Source organism: Plectropomus leopardus, chromosome 21, assembly GCF_008729295.1.
Source record: "Plectropomus leopardus isolate mb chromosome 21, YSFRI_Pleo_2.0, whole genome shotgun sequence".
Taxonomy (NCBI): Eukaryota; Metazoa; Chordata; class Actinopteri; order Perciformes; family Serranidae; genus Plectropomus; species Plectropomus leopardus.
The window spans coordinates 2458575-2474819 of record NC_056483.1 but is presented as its reverse complement, the minus strand read 5'-3'; the positions used below and the strand labels follow the sequence as shown (position 1 = coordinate 2474819).

Genomic DNA, 16245 nt, shown 5'->3' with positions numbered 1-16245 from the left:
ATAAATATTCAACGTCTTCTGAAACTTTAGAATATTTTTTTCTGCAAGTTTCCAAACACACTAGACAAATTTCATGTTTGCACTTTAATCATAATTGTTGTTTTATTTAATGCATTTGTATCGATCATTTGTTTTATATTTCCTACAACAGTTGCAACATTGACAAGTTAATTTATGGTTCATTAAACTCAGGTCGTACTTCAATAAAACACTAAAAAAAACACTTAAAACACACATTTAAAGCTATTTCACCATTAGTATGCATTTGTATCTCACACACACACACACACACACACACACACACGCACATATATATATATATATATATATATATGTTTCTTACAAATGTTTGCACCCCAAATTTTCAAACAGGGGAAAAATATTTGGATAGATCTCAAATTGTGATTTTCCACTGAAGCTAGCTTGCTGCCAAAATGGGGGGAACACGTTATCAATTTTGTTTGTCAGTACCCGATATCGCATGACATTTCCCAGCAACATCTACCTCAACAACATAATAAAGGACAATAAATGGCTGAAGCTGATATGCTCATTCTAATGTTATATGTTGGTCACGCTACGAGGCTCGCTGCAACAGCCAATTTCAGCATCAAATTTGGACTCCGATTAGTTTATGTATTGTGTAGTTTATGTCAGTTCTTTAGACATTCTCTGTCTGTCATGTTGAAGTATTTAGGTAATATTGCTTCCATCATCTTTAGTGGCTGAAATAAAATCAATATGGGGAAGGCAGTAATCTCCCCCGTGTTCAGCAGGTACGCTCTGTGGAATGTGCAAGCAGCAGGTGACAGAAAGCAGGACGGTCAATAATAGCTGTGTGACATGGCGAGACTGTGGGTATGCTGCAGTGTGGACTGGGCTTCAGCTCAAGAGACTGGAGAGGTTTTGCAGAATTAGGTCCGGCCTTTCCTGGCGGCTCTCACTTTCAGAATAATCACCTGAATAGAAGCACAGCCACGGAGCCTTTATGCAGGTTCTATCTATCCATCTATCATATCTATCTTATCTATCTGTCTCTCTATCTATCTAGCTATCTTGTCTATCTATTTATCTATCTATCGATGCAAACCCTGCATATATTGCAAATCAGCCCTGCAAAAGTTCCCACACCTTATTCTTAACCATTTGGTGCATTTAATCCAAAACTATATTGCTTCAGAACCTGAAAAGTTTGTTCTAAACTGGAACCAAAATATATCATTTTTTTGTTGTCCTGAAGTGCAAATCTTGATGACATCAGTGAGCATGGCATATTCTACAGTTTGGAAAAAGTGGATGGGGAATGTGACAGTAGATACATTATGTGAGAAATGGTCGGGAAAAAAGTGCACACAGGTCTTATTATTTGTTGGTCCATACATTTGTAATTAGAAAACAACATCTCGCAGGTTATCAGGTGATGCAGTCGATCTTGCTACTGCTGTTTACTTCAATTTTACATTTTGTAATGGCATCCATTGATGATGGTTCCATTCAAGTCTGGTGGAAACGCAGGCTGGTTTGCAGCATCGCACCAAGGTCCCAATAGTCCTAAATGAAACCAATTCAAGAACCACAACCAATTTTAAGGAGAAGGTGGTGTCAGTGATGGCTGGACATTAAAATATTGCTACCAGCGACAGTATTCATTGCTTGGCTGTCATAGTGGTTTACATGTGTACTTTATGACAAACTATAAATTGTAACTTCTAATCGAGTGTTACTTTCTTTTTAACTGTGATGAATTATTTGCAGTTTGACAAACTGCAATAATAGACGTTTCATGACATTTTGCAGAGCTCAAAACAACACCTTTCTCTTGCTGTCAGCAAAGTTTTAAATATTGGGCAACTGTCATCGTGTGTCTTTATTCAGCGATAAAGCATGCTGTTAGTGAGATCTGAGATCCTTATTTCTGCTGTTCTGTTTTAAGTGACAACTATTGTAGCGATGCATGATAAGATTTGACAAATCCAAACAGCTAAACAAGAAAGCTTTCATGGACTTGGTAAATAAAATCATTATGTCTTGGGTAGACAGACAGACATTTAACAACACAGCAAGACTTTAACTTTGCAACTAATTCCTCTGGGTGTGGCACACATGTTGTGAGTACTTCAGGAATCATACATCAAAAAAATAGGACCGCCATTACATGTGAAGCACTGCAGCGGTGAGCTGGCAGCTGTTAAGATTTGAATCCGAGTGAAACGACGTGAGAAGGGCATTGATTTGAGGTATTGTCATCTCCGCAGCTGCCCACTAATCAGCGAGCACTGTGTTGAAGAACTGAACATTTGCAGATGAGTGTGTAATTAAGCACGTGGAGTTGGGTATACTGCAAGTTTGAGAATGTCATTTTCTTCCGGTCTGAGGTTTTCTCGCACATATTTAACTCATAATTAAGAGAAAGTCAATCACCGATGTACCCCAAAATAACTCTTGCCTTTTCAAGAATCATTTGTGATGTTTAAATAGACATAGTTAACAAGAAATCCTGCTTTTGAAAGTCAGTTTTTTAAAGAGCAAAAAGAGAATCTCCAGTCAAAACTCACCCTGATGTCAAGCCTTACCCTAACCCCTCATCAAATACCCTTCAAGAACAAAGCTCTTTTTTTTTCTTGACTTCATTTAAAGTCAAAATGAGATGTTGGGGATGATGAACCATGTCTTGAGTCCTACAAATTGTTAGAAATATAGTTTAGATTAATCTGAAGCTGCATATAGCACAACTACCTAAAAGTATACCATAATAACCCATAAATTACTGCATTCCCCCTCCTCCGTATGCAATATCCATCCGTCGACACCCAACTCTTGCATCTCTGCTGAATTCAGGCAGCTTGTCAAATTCAGCTGAAGCAACATGGTTACACTAACAAGACAGCTAGATTTTGAAATTTATTTCCGAGGTTTTCAGAAGGGAAATTAGTTAGTGCGATGTTGAATATAAAATAGATAAATAAATGAAAAGAAAAGATGACTCACTTTTTAGCCTAGCGTTTTCTCTCTTTTTTTCCTGTGTCTATACATGGTCATTCTTTTGTGCTGCTTTATTCAGGTAAATAAATAAGTCATTGTAACAAAACTACCCAACGCTGAAAAAGAACCAACTAAAAATGCGATGTTGTCATGTACACTGACCTGAGCCTGATACTAATCTCAAAATGGTCTCTATTATCATACTGATTATAAAGACTTCTATGACTGTTTTAATGAAGCACAGCTCTATTCATATTTATAATAGGTGAAACAGTTTTTGCAAAATGCACACTGGGTGACATTTGAATACTTTCTTGTCTTCAGGAAAAGTATGCTCTTAATTAACCCTTTCAGTGACCACAAAAGCAGGCAATGGACTGAAACTATAGCTGCCCTTTTTTTTTTTACATCATTTTATTAAGAAAATAAGTATAAAAATATAAATATAAAACAATATGACTCAGCATTCAAACGGCATGAACTGTCAGTGTATGACACTTTTTCCTACAACATACACTTTCCATTACATATTACACCTATATGATGGAATGAATTCACAGTTTGACAAATCAACTGCACCAACCACTCACATGAACATTGCTTGTCAAACAAAGATAGCAAATAGTATATAGGATGTCCATCATTAAAAACACTTTGTACATATACAGTATTTAATGGAGGTGGCTGGAAAAACCACTCGACTCCTTCCCCTACACCCGCCCGAAACCCGGTCCAGTGCCATTAAACATTGATAGTATACAATACTACTATCGCTCAGGTCGATTACAAAACACATTGTCCACACCATTGTTCACAAAATATCCTAAAATTCAAAGGCATCTTTACTGATTATGACCAAAAACAGTAAGATAATTATACTGTATCTCCATTAATGAGAAAATTCAACTCAGTTCAAGTCTTAATATCCATTTCAGCATCCACGCGTGGACTGTGGGAATTTTCTTGTGTGTTTTTGTGCGTGTGTGAATGTGTGTGTGTATGAGAATCAAAAAGACTACTAGTCAACTAGCGAGCTAGCTAGCAAACTAGACAGATAAACAGATAGATAGCTGGATAGATAGGCGACAGACAGTCAACTGGCTGGCTAGCTAACTAGACAAATAGCTGTCTGGCTAGCTAGCTAGATAAACAGACAGAAAAAAAATGGGATTGAAAAACGAGAGACCGTCAAAGCGCTGTCTAGGTCTCTCTATCGGGGCTCTTTCCTATGTACATCTCCGCCAACTTTTTAAATTGCGGCCCCCAGTTGCCGAGGTAATCGTAATCATGGTCCCCCTCAGTGGCCGCAGACTCCAGCGAGCTGAGGGATTCTGCCAGCGACCCGCTGCCTTCGTAAGCATACGTGGCCAGGGAGTCGTAAGGCGGCGCTGTCGGATCTGAATCGTTCTCCTGAAGCCTCCCGTTAATGAAGTCTCTGACATCCGTGTTATCCTTTATAGGTGATGTCCTCCGAAAGGGAAACAGCATTTCGGGTATGATGTCCCTGCGTAGCTTGTTAGCATCCATCACCTCTGGGTTGCGCAGCGTGCCGATATCAAAGGCCTGAGTGTCCTCCTCTCCACCCCCTTCATCGTTGTAGCTGACAACGTTGTCTCTGACATCCTCTTTGGAGATGATCAGAGGCTCCTTCTTCCTCTGTCTCCTCAGGGCAGCAAACAGCACCACGATCACTACACAAAAACAGTGGGAAACACAGAGACAGAAAGCTCAGCATAAGATGTGTGCCTCCTAACATGTGTCATGCATTAAAGAGCACAGGGGAGCAGAAGCGCAGAGGGGAGACACATTTGCTACCAGTGATAAATCCCCAACACTGCCTCAGGCATTCACCTCCTATTATTAAAGATTCAGTGAAAAAGCTTTTTCTTTCTTTTCTCCTTGAACGACACATTCACTGTATAAAATGCACGGTGGTTAGATTTTCTCTCCAGCGCACGGCCTCGTATCTATCATCTCCTTCATTCCTTTTCAGCGGTAAAAGACAATCGGAGATTGCAGAGTGAGCATGTTTCCAGAGAGCGGCACTGTGCGGTAGCAAGTTTTTAAATAAACCCATAATTCTTGAGAAAAAGAGGAGGCAATCTCTCATTTAGGACAAGCATCCTGCTTCACCTGTGCTCCTTTCCATCTCCTTCCTTTCCCTTTTTGTCCTACCAGCAGGTACTCTAGTTGTCTACTTGCCTCCCACCTGGGTGTTAATTACAACGCCTTCGATATGGGTCGTACGTGGGTGGAGGTGGCTGTTTATACGGTTCTTCACGAACATTTGTGACTGACTGGTGCCACAATTTTAGACGGTGCAGAGGGCTGCAAGAGAAGGACCAGATAGGGAGAGCGGTTCCAGCTCAGCGCCTGCCTGTCAGAGTCAAGCAGAGGTGAATGAGACAGTCTGTCAGGGGGGTTCAAGCGCGAAAAGCGTCAGATAATGAGCAGATGTCATGATATTTTGCTCAAGAGGAGAGCATGGAGTTTAACCTTCAGTACGCTCGATATGTGTGAGAAGATCTGCCCACTGCCAGACTCTGAATTTAAAATTTGGAGTAGAAACAAGCAGATGGAAGAGAAGCTGGTCAATTCTAATTTGCTTGTATCGCCGGTTTAGTCAGGGTGCAGATCAAATAGCGCACTCCAAAAAAAGAAATCATGACAGGAGGAAAGGGTGTCCAGATTTAACACATGGAAAAAAAGGTTACAGGCTCATATGCAGAGCAGCGCACACACACACACACACACACACACACACACACACACACGTGCATGCACACATTCGTGAGGGCAGTTTTGTTGAAACTGTTAATTGCCCTTAACAATGTGCAAGGAATTCTACCGTCACAATGTCTAGTGAGTCATAAACGCTCCTATCAAGCACTGTGCTTGGCCAAGCGAGGTAAAGTTCAATGACAGTTGAAACCCATTATTTATTGATACGCCCTTGACCATAAGCACTCCGCATTTCTGCTTTTTGCTGGGTAAAATGATAGGCACTGTTGCTGCTGTGCCCTGTATGCTGTTACATACTGCATTAGATCACGAGGAGGGCTGAAGTGGTGCTTTAGGATGTCAGGAAGTAGCATGCAACCAACCAGGGAAACACACCGACAGTTTTGTGAAGTGGATTTACTTGCTAATGAATGGAGCTTAGAACCACAGTGCTATTTTCTGAGGATGAACTGCTGTGTTTAACAAAATATGCAAAGTAACCTGTCTTTGATTAGACCTGCTTTAATTACTAATGATTGCCTACATGCTAAAAGGACCTTAACAAAACCTCCTGAAGCTCTTTGCAGCAGGTGACAGAAATTTTAAATATTACTGCAGTGTCCTTGCTACCAGCAGCATCGGTTGTTTGTTGGAATGCCTTTAATGGCTTATTTTAATGTTTTCTTGACAAGTAACCTCCTGTGGTCAAGTGAATAATGACTGTCCTCGCTCAGAAGCAGAGGTGGAGGTACTGTGGCATGACTTCTTGTAGAGCCCTGGGACAAAGCAGTACGTTCCAAAACCCATACTACCGTATTTGTTAGTATGCCAGAAAAAAGATTTAGTATACCAGGAATACTAGGATTTTTTTACTGCATTAGATCGTATTTTACAGTATGCCCCTTGGAGTAGACGTCACAATGTCTATGATCAGTCAATACATAACCACAGTGTATGCAGGTATGACTTAGAAGTTAAAAAGATACGCATTGGAAAGTAACAAGAGCCGAGTTGGCCTCTGGTAAACACAGTGAATGGCATTTTGTTGTATCGCATGAGGTGATAGCGGGAGCATTTCAAATCACATACCTTTTATTTCCAAGTTGGTGCTACGGACTGCAACAGATATACTGACGAGACGGTCAAAGTTCAATGCGCAATGATATAACAAATTGGTACATCCCCATTGTAAACATACTACATGCAAGAGAGGGCATGGACTTTGTAAGTGCAGCTGTAGTATGCACTGAAAGTAAAAAAATAATAGGATGCTATTCAGAACACAGCCATTTGCGTCTACCAAAAGTTAATGCAGTTTTCTTTTAAGGATGACGTAGATCTTTCTCTGAGCTTAACCAGGTATTTTGAGTGCTAAAACACCTTGTATTTTTTATTTCTACAATACCTGGTATTTTGAGTGCTAAAATACCTGGTTATGGTATTGTGAAGTAGTAACCAATATATCACAAAAATCACAAAAATCTTTTTACTTCTTAATTTAAATTTGGCGCCATTGACTGTGATGGATATACGGGCAAAACAGTCAAAGTTCAAGGCCCATTGATATGATGAATTGGTATGTCCCAGCTGGATGCATACTCCATGCAACAGAGCATACTTTGTAAAGGCACTTGTGGTACATATTGAAAGTAAAAATAGTATGCTATTAGAAATGCACTGTTTGGTGTAAAATGTTTGAAGATGGCAACTACCAAAAGTCAATGCAGTTTTCTTTTGATTAAGATCTTTCTCTAAGCTTAACCAGGTATTGTTGAATGTGAGTATGAGTCATATGTCGAACGGCCACATGGGTCTTTTTGGAAGGAACTGACGAATGACTTACTTTGCCATTTGGGTGTTGTGGGTCATTGTGAAGTAGACTGATTCATCCTATTGCATTATTTCTAATACTCTAATTTAGTACCGTTCAAGGGCTCCTTGTCTTTGAATCAACCATTGTTAGCAAGCATTTAATGTCACAAAAATGGTTTTAATACATTAAGATGCTAAGCTGGTGCTGGCCACAGTGCTGGCAGAAATGCATATTTTCCGTAACATTTTATTGATTGCAGTGAGTTGGGACAGCTTTCAATCGATGTCCTGTTTGTAATGATGGACCGTGTTATGGTAGAGATATTAACTATTTATTTTGCCTTCCATGTGGGCACAGGCTGAGCAAAGCAGCTCGCTCTGGGCTGTGTTATTGAATTTAGCATCTTGAAGTAGCAGCAGCATAGAGCAATGAAAGTAATGCCTGTCTGGACTGCTAATTATACATGCTTCCTTTTTCTCATGTGTTCACTCCATGGAAAACAAAAACCTCAACAGCATTAGAAAAAAGAGCATAAAAAAAACGGTGTTTGCTTTGGGAAAGTCATCATTATGATCCTTTGTTTAGGTCTTATCCTTCCAAGATATAGACATGTATGTGTGTGGGATGTACAGATGAATGTTTCTGCAGAGCTTAAGCGCTACATACATTGTTGTCACATCAAGGTCAGGTAGATCCCTGCTTGAAATAATGTTCTGTCACAACAAAAGTGACATGGTTGACATTGCAGTAAAAGTGTCAAAAGAACAGAGACTTTGGTGTCAAGTCAGCAAGTTAACAATTGCTGTAGGATTTTGTTAATATACTGTATGCAACATATTAATATGCTCCCCCACACACAAAATCTCATCTAAGTAATTTTAAGTATTGAGAATCATGGAATTTCACTGGTATTGATATTGACAACTAAATTTAACATACCTACATTACTGGAATTGGCAACATCATCCCGGACAGTAAATTTCCAATCAAGACAATCTAAATGAGACTTAGTACACTTATAATAAAGCTTAAATCTTACATCTTTTTAATAGTAATCTTTCAAACTGGGTTGCATGTTTATTTGTAATGGTGTTACAGTAAATGATTCATTCATATGATTCATTCTCATTAATGTGTCCTCTACATCGGCCATCGACTGGTAAGGATGCTTTCATTTTTTTATTGGCATTAAACATGTAGCTTTAGTTCCAGTCACTGATGGATGCTCGAGACCCTTTTACAGATTCCTTTTTTTTTTTAAAAACACTGAGCCGGAAACTTTAAAAAGTCCATTGGTCGTGGAGTTTTCAACTAAATCAATGTCATTAGAGCCAGCAAAATCAACAGTGGCTGGCTAGAAACGAGATGTCTGCTTTACACATTTCAAAATCTGCCACCGTTATTATTGTAAATTGCATATGTGTTATGCCAAAATGGAAAGCTTAACATGCATAGCAACAGGGTTTGCCAGGCGTCGGGTGTAGCAAAGAGTTATTTGAGAGTCTGAGGATAAAGTTGTTTGTTGTATAGATTTTAAAGCCTGTGAGGCCAATTTGTGATTTTGATTCTGGGCAATATCAATGAAATCGACTTGAATAAAAGAACTGAGTTTGCTGCTACAAGCAGCAGTTGCAGACACAGCGGAACAAAGCAACAAACATCACAAGGGTTCAAATCACACACATGCACACACACACACACATGCATACACGAGGGGACTTACTGAGGAGAATGATGACACACAGCAGTATGGCCACCAGAGCTCCAGTTGTGAGACCATCTGAGAAGGGCAGGACCTCGGGGTTACAGGACTGCATGTTTCCACGGCTGTCACAAGCACACACACGCACTACCAGTGTGCTGGTGCTGCTTTGTATGGGGTAGTCGTTGTCTGAGATCACTACAGGCAGGAAGTACATGCTCATCTCACGCCGGCTGAAACCTCCCCTCCGTGTCAGGATATTGGCGGTGTTATCTGTGGAAAGATGCAAATGGGTTGTCAGGGATGCGATGTTTCGGTCGTAGAGGAAACAATTGCAATTTTTTTATTTCCTTTTTATCCTATGACAGACACCTCAGAATAACTTTGCAGGACCATTTAGAAATGCAGGTTGCATGAGTAAAGGCGTCTAAATAGTAATTAAAGTTTGCATATTGGTAGCAACCTGTGTTATTCAGCCTTTTTTTAAGAATATACAGTTTGTCAGCAAACATAGCTTAATTAGTAATCATACAGTAGTCTGCATTCTAACAGGACATAAGCGTAGTGTTATGCATGACCACACTTTCTTGCAAAACTAATTAAAGTCCAAAGTTTGTTTGTAAAAATCCACTTAGAGGGGAATTTCCAGTCACTTTGAGAATCTGATGCCATCTTTTCATTTTGCTCGAAATCTATTCTAAAACTATGATAGCCATATTGAAGCTAGATAGAAAGGAAATATACCAATCAAGCATCTGAAGATGCCCAATCTGTTACTGCAAGCTTGCTGATTGACCTCTACGTTTCACTCCCCCCAAGGAGCTCAGAGAGCATTACCGCTTTTTCTCATGAGCATATTGTTATTGTATGAATGAGAAACCAAAATCTGTCTGTAACACAATGCAGGATAAATACGGGATGACTGACTGAAGCCTAATTTCACAATGGCTCTTCAGTTAATCATATTTTGCTTAAGAACCCTGAGCATTAGAGGCTTTTCAGGGAAGGGCATTCGTTTGACAAAGCCAATCAAAAGGCTAGCATCACAAATCACAAATTTCAATTTTAGCATCCTAGTTTTTTAATAGAACTCTTCGTGTCCACTGATATTTTTGGACTATGATTGAGCATAGGAATTAAATATGTGAAAATTTTGAATTTTGTTCCCCTTTTAAAATTGTAACCTTTTGCCTGAACATACAATTGTTTGGTTTATTGGTAAAATGCAAAAATGTATATCTTACCTTCCCTGTCAACAATTGTGAAGTTCGGGTTGGTGGCGCTTATGCTAAAGACAAACTTGTGTCCAACAAGAGGTTCATCTGTGTCCACAGCACTTATTGTTTGAATCAGCTGCAAAGATGAGAAAAAAGAATATGAGAAAACACTTGAGCGCTTCTTCTTCTTAATATAAACTCATGTCATAGAGCAAAGCAATTATCTGTACTTTTTTTAAAAACATTTGAAACATATACATTTTCATGCATTAAACTTTATTGCCAAGACTGTTGTTAAATAACAGCATTCACTGAGCGTTAACGGTGGCCAGTCAGATATATTGTACACTAATCTGCAATTAGCATGGAGCGTTTGGATAATTTAGGGATTTGCTGTCTCTCAAAACTCAATATGTTTCCAGCTTGTAAGAAACCACAAAAAAATCTTGTTTTTATCTAGAAATTGCTAAATTTCTAGCTGGGATAGTGCCACAAAAAGTGGTTGATTTACCTAGAAATTAACATGTATCCAGCCAGAATAGTGCCATGAAAAGTTATTTTTTACCATGATACAACTGCGTTTTATCGACAAGAATATGCGAGGGGAACTTTTTTTCTTTTTTTTACCTGAATATCGACAGCTTCTCTATCTGGGGTTGTGACACCAAAACCGTGTTGTTTATACCCAAACACGATCTTTTCCTAACCACAACTAAATGGTTTTGGTATATCAGTGCATCCCCTTCAAAATAACATAAATTAAACAAATCGGTGGTTTCAGGAACATAGAGCCAATGTTTTGTCTGCAATTAAATTGGAGTAACAGTCTCAGTAGTTATGTATTTAAAAAAACATTGTGTTACTGTGACACAGCTTATAATAAATGTGAACCTTAACTAAAATGATAACATTAGTGAAACATATTTTTCTATCATAATCGTGAATTTTAAGCACCTGTCCTGCTTTGACATTCTCACAGACAAATGTGTCGTAGGACATTGCAAACTCAGGGGCGTTGTCATTGACATCCAACACCTTGATGAACACAGGCACTCGAGTTGTCTGACGTGGGTTATCTGAAAAATATAGATTCAAAATAAAAACCAGCATGTCTTTGTAGAAATGGGAATTAAAGATGGACTTTAGCTGAATTTTTTAAGGTCATATATAAGGAATTGCACCCAAAAAAAATATATATATATATTTTAGAAATCCAAACAGCAATTACTTATTTCAGTGGCCACCACAGAGATGTTGTGCCATTTGGACATTTCTCTGTCCAGAGCTTTCAGTGTTGTGATGGTGCCGTTCACAGAATCAATACTGAACAGCCTCTCGAGATCTGTATGCCGATCAATAGAGTATCTGAAAGAGAAACACACCAACATGTTATTGTTAAGACCAATACAAATAGCATCCATCACCTGTGAAGATAGCACATTGTTTGTCTCCACAGCATTTGAATACCTGTAATATTGCTCATAAAATGCAAGTGCAGTTATGATCTTTTTCTGTGCCTGAACAGATCTTTCTTCACCAAACACACCAAAGTCCCGCTTTACTTCATAAAAAAGGTGTTTTTACACAATACATCACTCGTTATTGCCAAAAGAAAATATATTCCCTGCTCTCCTTTGTCAAAAGATGATACATCCCTCCTCGTGCCTGCTCATTTGTCATAGTCAACTTTCATATTTCACTGAAAATTGAATAATGCAACACAATACACCATGTGGCATGGGCCGAGAATGGCATATCTCTTTGTCAGAGACGGGCAGGCGCCATATGTGTTCAATGGCAGTACTGAGCTGTGTGGAATCGATACAGCAAATTAGGCTCTTTCACTTTGACTTTGTGCGGTGCCACAGAGGGCTTACATAATTCTGGGAAATAAACAGTGTCTGTATTCACTTCACAAGGCCGCCGCCACCTTCCACTGGGAAATAACCAGGGGGGACCTGTGAATAATATCCTTTCCTCCCCCTCCTCTGCACTGACACATGGTTTAGCTGATGGATTAGATTTAGCCAAGTGGACATTTTCATCATCCTGCTAAAAAAAAATAATAATAAGAGGAGACTTTGCGTTTGCACCATGTGTTTGTTTTCTTATTGATTTTATACTAGTATAATTAAAGCTGGAACAATGCGTTTTGATCAAATTATCACAGCAAAGTGTCGAATCCACTTGCTTGTTTGGGGAAATCTTTGCTCTACAGCTCATTGATTCATTTTTTAGTTTACTAAATAGTGAGATCTTAATTCCCAAAGAGAATTAATTTGTTGTGAAAGGGTAGGGAAGGGATTTGGCATACGGTCTTACAGGCTGGCACTGCATTAGGTCTGAGCACTTTTCACTGTGTCGTAGCGCGTACTTGACTGGCTTGTTGTCAGCATCGGGGTCCCTGGCCGACACCACGCCAACGAAGCTGCCAGCAGCCGTGTCCTCATGCACCTCGATGATGTAAGGGTTCCTGGTGAAGACGGGCGGCTCATCCACATCCTCCACGGTTACCTTGACCGTGGCGTAGTCTTTGAATTGCAAACCGTGGATGAACCTTGCGTCTAAGTAGGTGTTTTTCACCTCCACTCTGAACTCATAGTCCCGCTTACTTTCGTAATCCAGCGCCTGGAGATGAAAGAGCATCAGAAGTCAAGCTGTGGACTTTTCCATACAAAACAGTCCGCCTCCAGGATTTTTGATGGGCAATTCATTGCATTTCATTTGTCTGCCTTTATCTTATTCATGCTCCAAATTCTAAGTTACAAATCCAAGTGTGGAATACTGATCTTTAAGATCTCAGGGGATAAACTAAAAAAGAGTTTTGAGCAAAAGACTGCTTTATATTATTCATTTCACAGGCTTAGGGTATCTGATTTTACACTACGGTTCAAAAATAAATTCTGCCATATGTCTCTCTTACATGAATAAATGCTATCACGGGGCTTTTTCTAATCAGAGACTGTCCCACTCTGTCCTTTCATTGAAGTTAAATGCACATACAGACGAGATAAAAAAGACAGCTCAAATTGGGTTCAAATTAAAACATATTCCAAAGCGTTAAGAGAAACTCCTAAAGGTTAATGAATTAAACTAAAGGAAGTAATGATAGCAGGTTTGGAAAACAGGGGCCTGGGCTGGTATTTCATTGAAAAAATAGCATATGTACTTAATTAAAAAGAGTATCTTAATTGTATAAGCATGCCAGTCACCAGAAGAAAATATTGGCATTGTACATTTCTGCAGACCACAGACCACTGCTTTTGTATGTTTCATTTATCAAATCAACATTTCCAAACTGAGCGAGTATATGAGCTGACTTTGTCATTGGCCAACCTGATCTCACTCTTAACTAATCAAATACCGACGCTTGGTCATTGACCCAATATTGTCAGACACCAACACACAGTATGGGACGCCCTGGGCGGCACGTCTTTATTTTCTTCCTGATACTTCCCTGAATTACCAGCTAGGATTGTGCCACCATAAGATGGTAATTTTAGCAAAAAAACATGAACTGTTCCTGAACATAACCAAGTGTGATTTGTGTCAAAACCTAATGGCACGTTAATCGTAGCATTGTTGAAACATAGAAATGATGTTTGAACGTTTGAGCTACATTATAGCGTACACATGTAACCTGTCTAAGATTTGCAGAAAAGAACAATGCCTGCACTTGTTCTGGAGATGGGGTTGTTATAATGGATTGACATCTGAATTGTCTGTATTTTGTCTCAAGTTTTAAAGTCTTTATTATTTTTATTTATTTTTTCACAAACGTGGCATTACATAACGTCTTAATTAAATGTGTTTCATTTCAACGCTTTCCTGGAAACTCTACAGCATTTCTTGAAGGCTATTCATTGCAGCTGTGGGAAAACATGTCACTTGTCAAAAGCGCTTTGTCTGATTGCACAGCAGTTATCGATCAAGCAATAGTTACGTGACTGTTCAGAGTGGCTGTGTTTGAGGCTGTTTGTGGACTTCAAAATCATGAAGCACTGAAGTGCATGAAAGAAGACTGTAAAGCACATGACAGGAAAGGGAAAATAGGGACAAAAATAAGTAACCTCTTTGATTGCGATGACTCCCTCTTGTGTGGTTTGGTCAGTGGTAATTTTGAATATGTCGTGACTCCCGACGATACTGTACTCCATCTCTGCATTGCGTCCAATATCTGGATCATCGGCCTTGATACGTCCAATGGCACCTCCGATCTCTGTAGACTCCACGGCAGTCACACGGAAGGAATCTATACATGACAGGGAATTAAATTTATTAGGCGCCTGTGCATGTTTAAGAAATGTATTTTCTTGGTGACTAAAACAAACAAGGCCTCTTACGGTTAGCAAAGCGTGGCGGACTGTCGTTCACATCCGAGAGTGTGATGCTGACTGTAGTTGTCCCTGAAAGTCCACCCATCTGTCCAGCCATGTCCTTGGCCTGGATCACAACCTGGTAGTTTTCTTTCACTTCTCTGTCCATGCCTGGCAGGGCTGTCTTGATAGTGCCTGGAGAGAGAAATAAAGAAACATTCTTTCCACCACCGTAGCCAATTTAAAGGAAAACTTCATTTTGGAAAATGTATTTGCTGCCTTACTGAAAATGAGCTCAGATTAAGATCAATTCCATCCCTGTGCTCAACCATGTCTCCGAGAAAATTGCATTTATATACTACTAATTTGGTTTGCCAATTACGTTTTGAGGGGAAAATGTAATTGCTGCCTAGATTATGTTCCCTGGCAACGCTTTTCTAGTGTCACAAGTGCTACATTTATGTTCTGCATGCCAGTCGTAGGAGGTGGTCGGGGTGGATGCGCCTACAAAGCACAGGACTTTGAACCCAACCACGCGCAGGACTCAGGGTGTCAAACCACAAAGGCATTTCATTTAAAGATGACTTCTGTGGTGCTGCAAATGGAGCCTGGCTGTTTTCTGGTCACTGCCTACGCTGTGTGTTAAACCACATTGTTCTTTCTCTTTTCTCCATGTTAGAGGAACACATCCAACTTGTAAATAAGACAGTTTGCAGTTCTTAGAATGGGCCTTTGACAGAGCAAGGCTATCTGTTTCCCTCAGCTTCCAGCTAACAATGTCACAGAGCTATGTGCTCTGTACCGAACGCCCCCAGATGACACAGATTATTTCTTGTACCTCTTGGTTGGATGGCAAATAAGGACACTTACTAAAATGTAATTTACTTAAATCTTATTTTCAGCATTCTGCAAATTAATAATGCAAATAATGACTTAAACCAGCTTTGCCTTTTAAGCTTTTATGAGTCACAGATGCAACACATGGTTCATTGATAAGATGTTTGTAATACAGGAAGTACAAAGAAAAAATTTCAATCATAATACCACAGTCTACTTGAAAAGCAATAATGTTGCTGGAGCAAGTTGCACCACCTTTTTTTAGTTCAAACTTGGTCTTGCAATGACATAAAGGTTCACAAAGCTGAAATTTATTTTACATTTACATGGAATCAGGGAGACGGTTGACGGCAAACTGGATATTGTTTGTGGTTTTTTGTTGTCCTCCACAACAAAATTTACAGCCAGATGTCACGTAACTCCTTCACACATGGTGAAAACACGAGCAATCTGGACAATTATTGGGACAAATTTGTGAATCCTAGTACAGTCTCTTAAAGACGAGAACGTTGGCCAGCGATTAATCCAATTTTAGAAATTAACGTATTAATTACGGACCTTAATTGTCACGATTAATGTGTCAACGCTGACAGCCCTAGTTGTTACTTCATATTTAACCCAGCAACAACTAGATGTAACGACTGCGTAGTAACCAAA

The 16245-nt window shown here is 39.5% G+C and overlaps 1 protein-coding gene across 2 annotated transcripts in view; it reads right to left on the bottom strand.

Annotated features, from left to right (window-relative positions):
* Window positions 1-3718: 3718 nt before the first annotated feature.
* cdh10a (cadherin 10, type 2a (T2-cadherin)) overlaps window positions 3719-16245 on the bottom strand; it is a 34695-nt gene continuing 22168 nt past the window's right edge. For both annotated transcript variants that reach the window (XM_042510197.1, XM_042510196.1), the window contains exons 4-11: window positions 14779-14946; window positions 14506-14687; window positions 12810-13063; window positions 11664-11800; window positions 11390-11511; window positions 10463-10571; window positions 9240-9491; window positions 3719-4673 (exon numbers count right to left, since the gene is read on the bottom strand). In XM_042510197.1, the coding sequence (XP_042366131.1) occupies window positions 4183-4673; window positions 9240-9491; window positions 10463-10571; window positions 11390-11511; window positions 11664-11800; window positions 12810-13063; window positions 14506-14687; window positions 14779-14946 (1715 nt within the window). In that variant the 3' untranslated portion in view covers window positions 3719-4182. The remainder of the gene's footprint in view (window positions 4674-9239; window positions 9492-10462; window positions 10572-11389; window positions 11512-11663; window positions 11801-12809; window positions 13064-14505; window positions 14688-14778; window positions 14947-16245) is intronic.